Source organism: Stegostoma tigrinum, chromosome 28 (genome assembly GCF_030684315.1).
Source record: "Stegostoma tigrinum isolate sSteTig4 chromosome 28, sSteTig4.hap1, whole genome shotgun sequence".
Lineage (NCBI taxonomy): Eukaryota > Metazoa > Chordata > Chondrichthyes > Orectolobiformes > Stegostomatidae > Stegostoma > Stegostoma tigrinum.
The window spans coordinates 37215730-37232933 of record NC_081381.1 but is presented as its reverse complement, the minus strand read 5'-3'; the positions used below and the strand labels follow the sequence as shown (position 1 = coordinate 37232933).

The window sequence follows — 17204 nt, the reverse complement described above, 5'->3', positions numbered from 1 at the left end:
CCCATCCACCCCCTTGAGATTGGAACAAGGTTCATTTGAAAAAAAATCCCTGCCTTATTAATGCTTTTCACAGAGTCATACAGCAAGGACACGGGTCTTTCGGTCCAAACAGTCCATGCCAAACATAATTCCAAACTAAATTAGTCTCACCTGCCTGCTCCTGGCCCAAATCCCTCTAAACCTTTCCTATTCATGTAGCCAAAGAAATGTCTTTTACATGTTATAATTGTACCCACATCCACCACTTCCTCAGGAAGTTCATTCCACACGTGAACCATCCTCTGCATAAAAGAAATTGCCTCAATCTTTTTCAAATCTCTGTCCTCTCACCAAAAAAAATGTGCCCCCTAATCTTGAAATTCCCCATCTTAAGGAAAAGACAACTACCATTACCTCTATCTATACCTCTCATTATTTTATAAACTTCTATCAGGTCATTTCTCAACCTCCTATGCTGCAGTGAAAAAGTCCCAGCCTTTCTTTATAACTCAAACCTTCTATACCCAGCAACGTCCGGGTAAATCTCTTCTGAATCCTCTCCAGTTTAATAACATCCTCCATATAACTGGGCAAGCAGAACAGGACACAGTATTCCAGAAGAGGCCTCACCAATGTTCTGTACAACCTTAACACGACATCCCAAGTCCAATACTCAAAGGACTGAGTAACGAAGGGAAGCGTGCCAAACGCCTTTTTAACCACCCTGCCTATATCTGATGCAAACTTTAATGAATTATATACCTGAACCCCTAGTCCCTCTGTTCTACAACACAACCCAAGGCCCTACCATTAATTATGTAAGCCCTCCCCTTGTTTGTAAATGCAATATCTCACATTTGTCCAGATTGAACTCCATCCACTGTTTTTGAACGCATTGACCCATTTGATCAAGCTCCGTTTGTAATCTCAGAAAACCTTCTTCGTTGTGTGCCATGTCACCAATTTTGGTGTCATTTCCAAGCTTACTAACCATGCCTTCTATATTCTCATCCACATCATTTATATTTTTCAACAGACCAAACGAATTTATCTTTAAAAGGAGTTCTGTCTCCGGCTTGCTGCAGTGCTCCAGTGAAGTCCAACGCAAGCTGGAGGAACAACACCTCATTTTCCGCTTGGGGACCCCGCAACCCTCCGGACTCAATGTTGTGTTCAATAATTTTAGGGCCTAAACTCTCCCATGTCCCATTGTGTCACCCCATGCACCAGGCCTTGTTAACACGTAGCCTGCCATCACAAACCCCCTGTTGTTAGTCACTAACAGTCCCCAATAACAACTATTCACCCTCCCAGCCTGATTGTTAGCATCTCCTTTGTCTGCCCACTGTCTTTCTCTCTCCTAGGGTACTATCCTATTGTTTCCTCCCTACCCCACCCACCTCCCTAATTCCTGCATATAAACTGACATTTTCCCAGCCACCATCAGTTCTGAGGAAGGGTCACTGGACCCGAAATGGTAAGTCTGTTCTCTCCTCCACAGATGCTGCCAGACCTGCTGAGCTTTTCCAGCAACTTTGTCTTTGTACTTTCAGAGTCCTTTTTTTTGGATCTGTAGCTGTCCTCTTTTAAAAACAAAAAAAATGCTTTGGAATTAAAAGTTAAAAATTAACCATGGTTTACTTTTGGGTTCTAAACTGTCATCATTACAGATGTACAAGACTAAGACAGCCTGAAGTAAAGTAGACAAAGAAATATTGTTCACAATGACCATTTCTATAAGGACTAGGGGATACGGATTTAAGGGGTTTGTGGCAAAGTTACAAGGGGGTAGGTGTGGAAGAAATTTATTTTGCAGTGTGCTAATATCCTAGAACCTGCAGAACATGATGGTGATGGAAACAGAAAGACACAATGTTTTTAAGAAATTCATGGTCACCAACAGATCAACAGGGAGAGAGACAGGGAATAGGACTGGATGATTTGCTCTATGGAGATTGCCATTGACACATGGTCCAAATGGCTTCTTTCTGAGGCTTAAAGATACTATGACAAGGAAAACATGTAGCACTTGGGATTATTTTGCAGTCTGAATGGACTCTCACAATAATGGGAAAATGTTCCCTTTTTCACAGACTGTGTAACTCTACAAAGACCAATTCTAATTGAGCCATCACCTACAATGGCTGTAGGATTACTGATTACATTTCACATTGGTGCAGCCAACTTGGAACTCTCCAGCACTCTGGCCAATGAACTGCTAGATCAGTGCAGCAGACACTTGGCCTTCTGTAGCTACTTACGTGGATGTTCTGCTAATATGGAGTCGTATTGATCACATGTTCTGATTCCATCCATGGAGTTTGTGACGCACTCCCACCACAAACCCCTGCATTTCTGACTGACCTGGGAATGGGAGCCAGAAAAAGAATTAGGATCATTTGCGTTTATCTGCATCAGTCAGTGTGGTCCTATTTATTTACCACTCACCTCTACCCCAGGTCTGTTTGAGCATGAGCCTATCTTACTTAGAGATCAGATGCTCATATCTATACCTACATCAAGTTTATAATATAGAATCTTAGAATTCATACTCTACATGAACTTCTTCCCACACTATTTACTCCATCTTATTCTATTAGCACATCTCTTTATGTCTTCGTGGGATGTATGCATAGTAAGAATTTGTTGCACATCCCTAATTGTCCCTGAAGTGTGTGTATTATGAAGCCACTTCAAGGGGCAAGAGGGGAGAGGGGTTTGGACTTAAGACCCGATCACATTGCCATGTGTCTGGAGTCATGTGGAAGCTAGACTAGGTAAGGATGTTAAACATCCTTCCCAAATGGACATGAGTGAATGAGATTTTTGTTTTTCAATCATTGGTGATGTTTTCATGATCAACGTTGGTCAGACTCGTTTTCAATTCCAGATTCACTGACATTATCAATTCATTGAAATTCCCCTGGCTGTCACAATGGAATTTGTGGCCATATCCCAAAAAATCAGGCTGACCCTCTAAGTAACTACCCTGCGAAATTATCACACACTACCATGACCACTGATGACAGTCCTCTATCTTTGTCCTCAACTTACACTTAAACTAGCTTCATTCTTAACGGTCATCTCACTGGGGATGATGAGTCTGGCTGTGCTTATAACGTATCACTCACTGCACAGAGTAGCAGATCCATGTCAATAACAATTATCCCACTGGTCAGTACCATTAGATCATGTCTACCATGGTTAGCCCATTTTATTTATTTGAACAGCTATACACTGCCAGTAAATCTTCACCAATGTGTGAAATTCTCGTAAGGTTGAAATTGCTTCAGATTTTCATTTGCTTCAGATTTTCATTTGCTTCAGAGGTTCATTTTCTGATTTTATTGTCTTTCGCCATGGATCAATATTGTTGTATTCTTAAGGAGAGCATGCAATATAAACATTTATTGTTTCTGTACTGCATAACTGGTGTCAAGAAAGGACTACAGCAACTTTTCAACAGAAGCTAGTCTTTTCAAGTTTGCAATACATTTGTGCTTCAAAGATTGGACAAGTCAGGGTCAAGCAGCAACTCTCTCAATTCCTGAGCTTTCAATTGCCGAGCATGGAGCAGAATTTGGAGACACGTAAATGAAGATGTAATTGGGTTGTTTAAGGTGATTAAAGGAATCAATGGTGTAAACAGAGAGAAACTGGTGGTGGAGTTCAAAACACAGGAATATAACTTTAAACTAGAGCCAGGTTGCCCCAGATGAAAACAGGGAAAGCTTCCTTACTCAAAAGGGAGTGGAAATACAGAAAATTCTCTTCCAGAATGGGTTGCTTAGCGTTAATGCTACTGCCTCACAGCGCCACTGACCTGGATTGGATTCCAGACTCAGGCAACTGTGCGGAGTTTGACATTCTCCAAGAGCCTGAGAGGGATTTCTGAAGAAGGGTCTAGGCCCAAAACATCAGCCTTCCTGCTCCTCTGATGCTACTTGGCCTGCTGCGTTCATTCAGCTCTACACCTTGTTATCTCCATGAGTCTGTGTGGTTTTTCTCCCACAGTCCAAAGATGCATTGGAGAGGTGGATTGGCCTTGCTAAATTGCCCATAGTGTGCAAGAATGTGAAGGCAAGATGGATTAGCCATGAGAAATGTGGGGTTATAGGGATAGAGTGGGGGTGCCCACCTATTTCCTCTATCCATCTTCGATCCACCTCCCCCTCTCTCCCTACTTATTTCATAACCCTCTTCCCCTCCCCAATTTCTGATGATGGGGCTAGGCCCGAAACATCAGCTTTCCTGCCGCTACAATGCTGCTTGGCCTGCTGTGTTCATCCAGCTCCGCACTTTGTTATCTCAGATTCTCCAGCATCTGCAGTTCCTACTATCTCTAGAACTGGGATACTATTTGGCGGGTCAATGCACACGCAATGGGCTGAATAGCTTCTTTCTAAACTGGATTCCATTCTATGAGAAAGTTTTTTGAGGCTGGGGGTCCATTGAAAATTTCAAAACCAAGGCACTTTTTTTGTTAGGCAAGGGTATTAAAGTCTGCAGAAGTGAAACATTCAAACAGAATTAAGTTGCAGATCAATCATGATCGTACTAAATGACAGAAGAAGCTTGAGGAGCGGAATGGCAAACTCCTGTCCCTATGCCCCAGTGTCTTGGAAAACATCCAATCCTAAAAAGAGATAAAGGAACTGAGAAGAACGAAAAGCAAACAGGTATGAAAAATGAGCAAAAGCTGGAGTAAGATCCAGGAAGCCGGAAACATCGAAAAATGTTAGAAATAAAGAGGATGTTGATCTGATAAATAACAACAACCTGCCCTGACATGGTGCCTTTTGAATGGAGAAAATATCCCAAAGTGCTTGTAATATTATAATATTCTGAAGAGTTTAGAACTGGAACCACATATCTAAAGAGTTTAGAAGTTGGTAATGTCACCAGGCTGAAGGGTAACCTGGGAAAGGGTAGATTCTAAATGCTCACATTTGCCAAGTTGAATAAACCGCCTCATTTGATGCAAATGGATTTCCAGAGGCAGGAGACGGCATCAGCTCCATTAGTGTTTGTTTCAGCGATGCAGAGCATGGGGTTGAAACGAATCAGCCAGGAAGACAGTCATTACCCTGGAGCTGTCAGTATGTTGAAGGATTCTTTGTGTGCATTGTAGTCAATAGGGGTTTGTTAGGCCAAATGGCTTGTTTTCTTGTTACTTTTCTTGTTACTACACAAACTGCGCATTTTTCTTATATCTGCCTGCAGAGGAGGCTCCGGGTTCATGTTCGCATTTGTGCTCAACATTACTGCACTGCCCTATTTCTTTCAGATGAAAATAAAAGAAGTTCCCCCTTCTTCATTTCCTCATTCCCTCCCCCAACGCTGAAGCCTTTAAGCTGCACTAATGTTATGTTCTACTGAAATCCACTTGCCCAAGCAGCCATTCTTAAAGCTTCAATGATCTGCCAGCAAAACTATTCAATCAAGGGAGGAATCAGACAAGAAAACCTACCATTAGGAATCTCTGCACTGCAGGAGCAGTAGCCCAGGCTAATTTGTCCTGGAGAAGTTCTGAGGCCTGACTAGGGGAGGGTAGCGTAGTGGAGTGATTATATTACTGAGCTATCAATCCCAAAGCCTGGTCAATAAATTTCGCCCCAGTAGCTAGTACTATTGAAAGGAAATTAATTAATAAATGTGGGATAAAAAGGAATGATCATCCTTAAATGATTGAATTGTTAACAAAAAAGCCTCACACTCATTAATGCAGTTCAGGGAAAGAAATCGGCCAACCTTACCCAGTCTAGCCTGTGTTAGCAAGGTGCTAAGGCCTCTGCAAAGGCCTACCATTCAGTTGGATGGCATGGCTACAGAAAGGTTAAATGAGGCATGAAACCCCTTACTCACAGCATTGTGTGTGTATGCATACACCAATGGTCTGCAAAAGTCCAATGTCATCTCTTTCTCAAAGGCTGTTAGGAATGGACAATAATTGTTGGCCTTTACAGAGATGCTTGCATCCATAATTTAATCTTTTAAATCGTCTAACTCTGCACTGACTGGGCATGGCTGATCTGTATGTCTATGTGATTCAGCAGGTCCACACCAGCCACCATTCAGATTTCCTAGATCTTTGAGGGATCTGGGTGTTTCTGAATTCTCCCTAGTCCTCTCCTCCAGTTACATGCAATCTCCAGTTGACAATGCTGATGGAACACTTTCTCCTCAGCCTCCACCAATGAGTTGGAAGTGTTTAACAGACTGATATCCATAGGCAGCAAAAAAAACTTTCAGAGATTTACCAGTAGGTCTCCTACAGACACAAACAATGGAATGTATAATAAGGAACTAAGAAATGGGTGAGCAACTGAATACATACTTTGGTTCTGTCTTCGCAAAAGAACACAAAATCAAACACCAGAAATGTTGGAAAGCACAAGGTTTAGTGAGAAGGAAGAATTGAGGGAGATCAATATTCATAGAGAAATAGTGCTGGGAAAATTGATGGGATTGAGGATGGATAAATCACCAAGACTTGATAATTTACTTCCCAGAGTACTTAAGGAAGTGGCTCTAAATGTAGTGGATGTATTGGTGGTCATCTTCCAGGACTCTATAGACTCTGGATCAGTCCCTGCAGATTGAAGGGTAGCTAATTACAGAATCATAGAATCTATACTGTGGGGAAACAGGCCATTTGGCCCAACAAGTCCACACTGCCCCTCCGAAGAGCATCCTACCTCAATTCACTCCCTTGCCCTTGCATTTTCCCATGTCTACCCACCTAACCCAAACATCCCTGGACACTATGGGCAAGTTAGCATGGCCAATCTAACTGCCCTGCACATCTTTAGACTGTGGGAGGAAACCAGAGCACCGAGAGGAAACCCATACAGACACGGGGAGAATGTGCAAACTCTACACAGACAGTCTCCTGAGGGTGGAATTGAACCCAGGTACCTGGCACTGTGAGGCAATAGTGCTAACCATTGAGCCACAGTGCTGTCTAATATCATTCCAATCTTCAAAAAGGGTGATAGAGAGAAAGCAAGGAATTATAAACCTGTAAGCCTAACTTTGGTAGTGGGGAAAATTCTACACTTCATTATCAAAGACTTTATAGTGGAGCATTTAGAAAGCAATGGCAGGGTCAGACAGAGTCAGCATGGATTTATGAAGGGGAAATCATGCTTGACAAATGCGGAATTCTATGAAGATATAACTCGTAGCTGACAAGGGGGAGCCATTCAATGTTTGAACTTTCAGAAAGTGCTTGACAAAGTCGTGCATAAGAGATTATTGTGCAGGGTTATGGCGCATGAGATTGGAGGAAGTGCATTGTGATGGATAGGAAACTGGCTGGCCAAGAAGAAACAAAGAATAGGAATTAATGGGTTTCTTTCAAATTGGCAGGCAGTAACTAGTAGGGGACCACAGGGATCAATGCTGGAACCCAGCTATTCACAATATACATTAACGATTGGATGAGGGAACAAAATGTAACATCTCCAAGTTTGCAGATAATACGAAGTAGGGTGGGAGGGTGAACCGTGACGAGGTGCAGAGACCCTACACCATGATCGCTACAGTTTGGGTGAGTGGACAAATCAATGACAGATGCAGTATAATTTGGATAAATATGATGTTATTCACTTTGGAAGCAAAAATAAGAAATAAGATTAAAGCCTGAATGGCTGTAAATTGGGAGATAGGAGTGTGCAGCAGGACCTGGGTGGCCTTGTACACCAGTCGCTGAAGGTAAGCATGAAGGTGCAGCGGGTGGTAAGGAAGGCAAATGGGATGTCGGCCTTCATTGTGAGAAGTTTCGAATACAGGAGCAGGGATATGTTGTTGCAGTTGTACAGGGCCTTAGTGAGGCCACACCTGGAATATCGTGCACAGTTTTGGTGTCCTTTTCTAAGGAAGGGTGCTCTTGCATTTGAGGGAGTGCAGCGAAGGTTGATCAGGCTGATTCTGGAGATGACGGTGGATTGACTCGGTTGGGATTGTTTTTGCTGGAGTTCAGACGAATGAGGGTGGGATCTCAGAGACTTATAAAATTCTGTCAGAGCTAGACAGGGTACATGCTCAGAGGATGTTCCCGATGGTGGGTGCATCTAGAACCGGGGTCACAGTCTGAAGATTCAGGGCGGACGTTTTAGGATGGAGGTTAGGAGACATTTCTCTAGCAAAGAGTGGTGAGCCTGTGGAATTCATTACCACAGGAAACATTTGATGCCAAAACATTGAATGTGTCCAAGAGGTGACTATATATAGCACTTGGGGGCGAATGGGATCAGAAGTTATAGGGAGAAAGCAGGATTAGGCAATTGAGTTGGATGATCAACCATGATCATGATGAATGGCAGAGAAGATTGAAGGGCTGAACGGCATCCTCCTGCTCCTTTCTTCTATGTTTCTATATTTTATGCCAAATCTATAGTTTAGCACAAACAAAAGCTTCCAATTTTCCCTTCTGGATCCATTTTCTGTGCAGAGACCAACTCCCCACAGGAGTAGGGCCCAGCTCTTTTATTTTTAAATAAATCCACTGCTAATTGAGCCAAGCATACAATCAACAAACTGCAAATATTGCCCCCTAGGTGCAATGGAACAGGGCCATATATCAATAACAGAGAGGAAAAAAGAGAAGGTCTAATTCAAAGTCGTGTTGGGGAGGGGAGATAATGCACTCCAGCACTTTGGTGCCCACTTCTCTCTGAAAACTTTGAGGCTTCTGGTGGAGACAGCATGTTCCCTCTCCAAGGACGTGTACATAGCCATGGAAAAAAGGCAGGTGATTAGAGCTACAAACCCCTCCAAATCCCACAGCCTGAATCACTGGGCTTCGGCAAGATGTGCCATCACAAGCCCCCTTAGCCAGGATGTGTTAATGGAGCTAGGACTGGCATAGTGCCAACCTACAGGCCATTAGTTGAACACTTTAGCATAGTTTTACGACAAAGGGCAAGTGTTACAACATAAGTACAACATGTGCCATCATCAGAACATATGTTAGGAACAAATAAAGGCCATTCAGTGCCTCTGGCATGTGCCAGTTTCTTAAGCAGTAAACAGGCCATGCAACAAGGGTCAATGACGTTCTTCCAGCGTTCTTAGTGCAAAAAACATTAGCATGATAACTATCGAAGTCCAATTCAGCTCTTCTCACTTACTGAGCTTAAAGTGTAAGATTGTCTTTTTGAGCCTCATCCTCCCAACCAATCCTCCAATCCCTTTAATCCGCTCTGCACTGAGTTGCGCAGAATACTTTGTAACTCCTGTCTTGGAGAGCAAGGTTCCTGATCTGCAATTTTTGTCGACAGATCAGCAGAATTCAGTCAAATCCTCAAAAACAGTGTGCAGTTCTGGAGCCCACCATTCTAACTGATGGAATTCCATGTATTTAGGCCAATGGGCCTAATGAAGGATGAAGGAATTGTAAAATACACCAAAACCCTATCAACACCAAAACCATTAAAAACAGGCCCGAACCCTGCATGACACTTTACAGAGTTATTCGTTCACCCATATATATTGTCATTGTTTCTGAAACCTCTGCAGAATTCCAGCAAAAACCCTCTTTAAACAGGGCACAGAGATTATCACGTTCTCAGTTAAGCAGAAGCCACAGGGTTGGATGTGTAAATCTGAATGAGAGAGAGCAATCACAGTTGTATTAGAGGACTGAGTTTTTCCACAGGGTTGATGCAGAAGAGGAACACCATGTTCACTCCTCGCTTATCCTTCCTTGACACAATCTGTATTGTTGTCATTGCCAATACATCACATCTAAGATGAAAAAAATCTTGCTTTCCTGGTACCCAACCTTAGAATGTCCCAAAATACTTCGGTGCAGTCATGCCAGAAGGTAGGAGGGCGGGGGTACAGATCATTTTTGCACAGTAAGATCCCACAAACAAACAATGAAATGCATGACTAGACCTTTACATCCACCTGAGAGGGCAGGGGGGGAGCTTTGGTTTTAACATCGTGCCAAAAGTCAGCACCTTTGACAACACAGCACTCACTCAGCCCTGACACTGCGGGCTCCAGCTTATCTTGTGAAGCTCTGGCGGAGGACTTGAACCTGCTAACCATGTTTCACTCTGCAGTGTGGTAGAAGACAGACCTGTTCCAAATGGAAACGATGCAGCCCACTACTTCAGAATGCCACCACTCAACAGCACAGAGCCTGGTGTGGAGAGTAAGGAGTTTGTGGAGTCTTGCTGGGAAAGGGAAAGGGGGATTTTTACCAAAGCCAGTCTTTGCTTGCTTACCTCCAAACTGTCATCAGCATTCACCATCCAACAATCTGTCCAGGTAGCCACAACCAAGAAAAAAGTTGACACAAAGGCCAAAGTGAAAGACATAATTTGCAGCACGAAAATCATCTTCACCTTAGGCTGAGGCACTTGTGAGGAAAGAACGTTTAACGTCAGAATTTAACAACAAAAGTGAAATGGACTCACAAACGAAAGAAAAAGCTGCCTGAATTCACTCAAGAAAAAAAAAATTCTTTTTTTGGAAAGTATAGCCTGAAAGGCAACGTTTGCTCAAACATTACCTCCACTCGACACACTCAGGAATCATTGTAAATAATCAGTCACTTCCACAACCACAGAATCTAATTATTCTGACCTCTCTGTGCTCAGGGACCCATAAAAATCAAATGTGCAACCGGAAATTTTGACTTGACAGCTGGTTGGAGCTGGAAAAATCCAGGCAGCCCCTCACCTAATTCCCTTTTGTTTGAATATTTATGCTTTCTTTAGTAAGGTGTTAGCTTTCACCTATTACAGCAGCTTTTTTTGGTCATAAAATGTAACATTTAACTCTTCAATTCACTCCCAAAAGTATTTCCTTACATTTGCCTGTTTATTTCCCTCCACTACCCGTTGTTATGCCCTCAGGGGTTAGGACAATCCCTGGTAGCTCACCATTTTACTGCTCATCTGGATTCATTATCAGTGGGACGTTGGGCCTTAGTCCATGGTTGTCTCATGTGCAAGCATATCATCAGCAATATTGGCACAAGCGGACACACACACAGGCTCTGTGGGCCATCAGCTGTGGCAGAGTTGTATTCAATCACAATCTATAGCTTTGCGGCCTGGTGTATCCTCCACTCTATCATTATCATCTAGTAAAGAGATCAATGGGACAGCATGGTGGCTCAGTGGTTAGCACTGCCACTTCACAGCGCTAGGGAACCAGGTTCAATTCCACCCTCGGGCGCCTGTCTGTGCGGAGTTTGCACTTTCTCCCCACGTCCTCCAGGTGCTCCAGTTTCCTCCCACAGCCCTAAGGTGTGTAAGTTAGGTGGCTTGGCCATGGTAAATTGCCCACAGTGTTCAGAGATGTGCAGGCTAGGTGGGTTAGCCATGGGAAATGCAAGGTTAGGGTAGGGGGAGGCATGGGTCTGGGTGGTATGCTGTTGGGAGGGTTTGTACAGGCTCAATGGGCTGAATGCCCTGCCTCCACACTGTAGGGATTCTATGAAACATGCAAGAGGTTATGCTAGCAGCAGCAGCAGCAGGCATACCTAAACGTGGGGTGTTAACCTGGTAAAGCTATTAAACTGGACTACATGCAGCAATTACAGTAAGCAAAAGACATTCCATGGTCAAGAGGGCAGCTCTAAGCTCTGCTGTCCTGTCACACCCACTCATGAATTGTGGTAGACGATTAAACACCTCACTGGAGGTGCAAGCTCCAAAAATATTCCCATCCTCAGTGATGTGGGAGCCTTGCACATCAGTGCAAAAGACAAGGCTGAAGTATTCACATCCATCTTCAATCAGAAGTATCACGTGGATCATCCATACTGTCCTCCTCCTGAGATCTCCAGTATCACAGACGTCAGGTAACTATTCCATCCACATGATATCAAGAAGTGGCTGGAGGCGCTGGATACCCCAAAGGTAATGGGCCCTGACAATATTCAGAAATAGTACTGAAGGCTTATGCTCTAGAACTAGCTGTGCCCTGGCCAATCACTTCCAGTGCAGCAGCATTCTATTCAATGGGATGAAAAACTTTCTAGGTATGTTCTGTGCGCACAACGCAGGACAAATCCAATCTGACCATTAACTACTCTTGATCATCAGCAAAATGTTGGAAAGGATCATTAATTGTGTTATTCAGCTTACAAAGGATTGAAAAAGCAAAAACTGAAATTACTGAAGAAACTCAGCAGGTCTGGCTGAGCAATGTGATTTCAAATGCAGTTGCCCTCACCTCCAGAATTCAAATCTTCTGCCCACATTTGGACTAAGTCTGAAATGAAGAATTGCTGGAGAAACTGTCTCTGTGGAGAGAGAAACAGATTTAACGTTTTGAATCCAGTGGCCCTTCCTCTGTTTCTCTCTCCACAGAGAGCATTCTCCGGCAATTTCTGTTCATTGTTTCTTTATGTTCTCCAGCATCAAGGTCCATTGTTTTATTGAAAAGGAATGGCTTGCTCAGTGCTGCTCAACTTGGGTTTTACCTGAGCCACTGAATTCCTGACCTCATTACAGACTTGGCCCAAACTTGGAAAGATACGCTGAATTCCAGAGGTGAGAGCAACTGCATTTGATATCAATACAGCATCTGACCAAGGTCCTTGGCAAAACTGGGAATGAGGGCAAAACTTTCTGCTGGTTGATAAGTAAAAGGGATGATGATTGTGGTCATTAGAGGTTAGTCATCTTAGCTCCAGGACATCACTGGTCTGTCCTGAGCCCAATCATGTTTAGCTGCTTCATCAATGACAGTCTTTCCATCATTAGGTCAGAAGTGGGGATGTTCATTGATGATTGCACAATGTTCTGTTCACGTACTGAAGCTGCCCACATCCTTATGCAGCAATACCTGGAAAGCATCCAGGCCTGGCATGATAAGTGGCAAGTAACATTTGCACCCCTTAAGCAATGAAGAGCTCCACTGAGAGAAACTGCTGTAAAAGCACCTTCCAAACCCACAGTCTTTGTCACCTGCAAGCACAGGGGCAGCAAAAACACGGGAACACTACCAACTGCAAATGCCCCTCCAAGCCATTCACCATCCTGACTTGGAAATATATCACTGCTCCTTCACAGCCACTGGGTCAAGATGCTAGAACACCCTTCCCTGTTGCCGTCCCTGCACCTGAAGGAATGCAACAGTTTAAGGCAGCAACAAAAACAGAAGTTGCTGGAAAAACTCAGCAGGTCTGGCAGCATCTGTGAAGGAAAAAACAGAGTTAACGTTTTGGGTCCATTGAGCCTTCCTCAGTTCTGAGGGTCATCGGACCCGAAACATGAACTCTGATTTTTCCTTCACAGGTGCTGCCAGACCTGCTGCGTTTTTCCAGCAACTTCAGTTTTTGTTCCTGATTTACAGCATCTGCAGTTCTTTGAGTTTTTACGCAGTTTAAGCCAGCAACTCGCTATCAGTTTCTTTAGGTCATTTCGAGATTGGCAATAAATGTTGATCTATCCAATGATGCCCTTACCCATGACTGAATTTTTTAAAAAAAGTAGAAGTACCAATAGCCACATCACACAGACACTCACGCACACGAACATCCACACAAACACCCATATATTTTCATTAAGTGTAACTATCATGATCAGAGGCTTGGTCTCACATCGCAATCTTTGTATTGGCACCTTTTCTGAGATTACTCTGCTCAGCACAAACCATATTAAAACCCAAACCTTACCTGCTCTGTAGAGTGCAGTCCAAATTGGTTCATCTTCTCAAGCAGAGAATTTTCCTAAAATATTTATGCACTGGATTAAACCAGAATCAATGAATGAGAATTTTCTGAAAATTTCTGTGAAACTTTAATAACGTGTTCAGCTGTGTTCCTAAACAACCTTACCTCTGAAATTTCTTTTTTGCTGCATAGACTACAAGCTCCTTTGAAGACTATTTTGCTGTCATGAGCAGCTCATGCTTTAAAAGTTACAGAACTTTCAAAAAATTGTGAGCAACTGGTTTACTTCAATGCACAGTTCATTCCAAATGCCTGTAAGGCCACCTACTTGGAAGGGAATAAAATACTGCTCCCATTTATCTTCACCTTACTCATCAAAGATCACTTTCACCTCCATCTCTCACTGGTTCCATTACACCTCTCCTCTAATTTTACACTATATTTCTACACTCCATTTCACTGTCTACCTATCTTCTAACCAGTATTTTTTTTTCTCCAGGCTTTTATACATTCCATTCTCTCTGCTCTCACTAGCCTCATTCTGCTTGTTCCATCATATGTCCTTTTTCTTCTTTCTCTACTCACAGGTCACATTCTCTCTGTCCTCACTGGTCTCATTGTCCCCTTTATCTTGCATGTCTCATTCTCTCTTTCCCACTTAAACAGTAAGTTATTTTTTCCCAATACAAGACCCTGTATTTACTTAATGGACCAGAAGTTGCCATCACCTTCATCCATTCCCTCTCATCAAGATTCCCAGCTCCTCTACTCAGAGTTCCTCCTATCAACCATGTACTTTTACCAGAGAGCAGTGGAAGTAGAGGTGGAGTCCAAAGACACTGTTGTAGAGAGCCAAAGAACATGGGAATTAATGGTTATTGATGGTGGGCAGCATCGTGGAATTGAAGTAACAATCAGATCAGTTGTAACCTTATTGAACTATATCCAGGTGGAATCAAGGTGCAAACAGTCTTCTCTTACTCCTAATTTAAATGTTTGTACTTTCCCATACAGATTCTCTCTTTCTCCTCAGCATACTGCAATCAAGGCATGATATTCCCTGCGATCTGTCTTGAGCAATTCACTTTTAGCTGTGAAATTTGTTGCTCAGCTCGCAATGAATTCCCCCCCAATCCCCTTCCCTGTGGCCACCTGTCACCCACCTCTATTCCGAATCATGCCTGAGTTGTCTGTTTATTTCAGTGTGCAATATATTCCAGCTTGCCACATGACACATGCACCCTATGGGGCATTTTTATCCCAAATCTCTTTGGACCCTCGATTGTTTCTGGCTTCACACTATTTTGAAAGTGCTGTGGTCTTCCATTTTAGGCCCAAAGTGAATTTCCTCATTCTTTCTGGCTGTGAAATTCATTTTCATAATTTACTCATGTCCCTTTGTAATTTAATCTGTACACCTACACAGTTGATAACAGTAGGTGCCTTCGTGTCATTGGCAAACTTGAATATGTGACATTCCATCCCATCAGCTAATTAGTTAATAAGTATGGTGAATAGTTGGGGCTCCAACTCACCATCCATTGGGACTCCACCACTCACATCCTGCTAATTAGAATACCTGTCCATTATTCCAACTGGCTGTCTGCTGGGACTCAGCCAATTTCTCCAGGTCAACAACTTCCCTTTAATGCTGTAAGATCTGACCTTACCTTACAGTGTCTGATCAGGGATTTTAATTGAATGCTTTCTGTCCACCCATATAAATAGCTTCCAGAGATGTCATTCCCCAATCCACTCATTAGCTGCCCCTTCAAAAAACTGCTTACAAGGGAAGAGTATGCACAAGAGTGATTTGTGGCTCCATCTAAAGTGGGATTGTCTTTGGGATGGACAGCCTTCTGGATTTTTCGTTTTTGTGTTTCTTGCAGATTAGTTTCTTTCTGGACCATGATATATGGACATCACTGGCAACAACAAGCTTGATGCCTATCCCATACTGAGAAAGTGGTGAGCTTGAGGTGGTCTGCTGTAGTTAAATGGAGGTATGTACACTTTATATTACTTTATTCTTCTTCTTTTGAAAATGGGCAGTATTGCAATTATGCTCCATTTGCCTGTTTCTTTCCCAGTCACTTAAACTTTATATATAGTTTTGTAGCTTCCATTTGCGCTCTTTAAATGTTTATTTCTTTCCTCTCTTTGTGTTATCACCAAAATTGGCATCCATCCCCTCCATTTCTTCATTAGGTCATTTGTATCAATTGTTTATGGTTGAGGTCCCAGCACCAACCACTCTGGCATATTAGTCATTCAGTTTGCCAAACTGGAAAAGCCCACTCTCTGCATCTTGTTAACCAGTCAATGTTCAATCCAGACCAATGTTCTACCTGCTATATCATAAGGGCTCTTTTCTCAATAATATTTGATGTGGTACTTTCTCAAATGCCTTGTGGAAACCTAAATACAGTATATTCATCAGTTCCCCTTTATCTACATTACTTGTTGCTTTCTCAAAGGCTTCTAATAGATAGGTTAAACATGATTTCTGTTTCACAAAACCATGCTGATTCTGCTTGTACTTATTGGAATGTCCTGCTGTAATTCCTCCAATGTTTACCTTTGATTGATGTCTCACTAACTAGCCTGTGGTTTCCTGCTTTCTGTCTCCATCCCTTTTTAAGTAATGGGGTGACTTCTGTAACCTTTTAATCAAATAGATCTTTCCTGGCTCTAAGGACTTTTGGAAGATTAAAATGAATAAATCCACTATTTCATGAACAACTTCTTTTTAGATGCCAGGATGAAGTTCATCAGGACTTGGGCACTCGTCAGCCTGCAGCCCCAACAATTTATTCTGTTACACTTCTCTGTTGATGGCAAATTTCTAGAGTTGCTCCTTCCTTTCTACTTCCTGATTGTTTGCTGTTCTGAGATATTACTAGTATCCTCTATTGGGAAGAACATTGCAAAGTATCTGCTGACTTCATCTGCCATTTCTTTATTTTCCTTTACCAATTCTCCAGACATGCTTTTGGTAGGACCAACATCCCTTCATTAACTCCTCTTTTTAAAATATTTGTAGAAACTCTTGCTATCAGCATTCATGATTCTGGTTAATTTTCTCTCATGCTTGAATTTTTCGCTCATGTTGAAAATATTTATTTGCCTTTTTTTAAAATATTCTGTCTAATCTTCTGACATAACACCATAACCATATTTCCATAATTCTACCTTTCCTCTTTGAATGTGATACTGCCTTTCATCTTTCTCATTGAACATGGGTAATGGCTCCATTGCTTGGAATTTTTCATATTCATTTGTAATGCATCTATCTTGTCTGTTCTTGCATATTCCCTTAAACAGCTGTCATTGCATCTTTATTGACCTATTCTTCAACCTAAAGAACTGTGGATATTAGAGATTTGAAATAAAGGTAGAAATTGCTGGAGAAACTCAGCAGGTCTTGCTGCAACAGTGGGAAGAAAATAATGTATGCTTTATAAAAGGCACGGAACTTGAAAAGTTAACACTGTTTTCATCCCACAGATGCAGCCAGATCTGCTGAGTTTCTACAGCAATTTCTGTTTTTATTCATTAACCTGTTTTGCCAATTCCCTTTAGC

General features: G+C 42.5%; 1 protein-coding gene across 1 annotated transcript in view; it reads right to left on the bottom strand.

Moving 5' to 3' along the window:
* The window catches only part of LOC125466586 (claudin-16-like), a 33933-nt gene extending 23388 nt beyond the window's left edge, over positions 1–10545 (bottom strand). Inside the window, exons 1-2 of the mRNA XM_048561255.2 lie at positions 10218–10545; positions 2241–2343 (exon numbers count right to left, since the gene is read on the bottom strand). Of these exons, the coding sequence (XP_048417212.1) occupies positions 2241–2343; positions 10218–10331 (217 nt within the window). The 5' untranslated portion in view covers positions 10332–10545. The remainder of the gene's footprint in view (positions 1–2240; positions 2344–10217) is intronic.
* Between the last annotated feature and the right edge of the window lie 6659 nt (positions 10546–17204).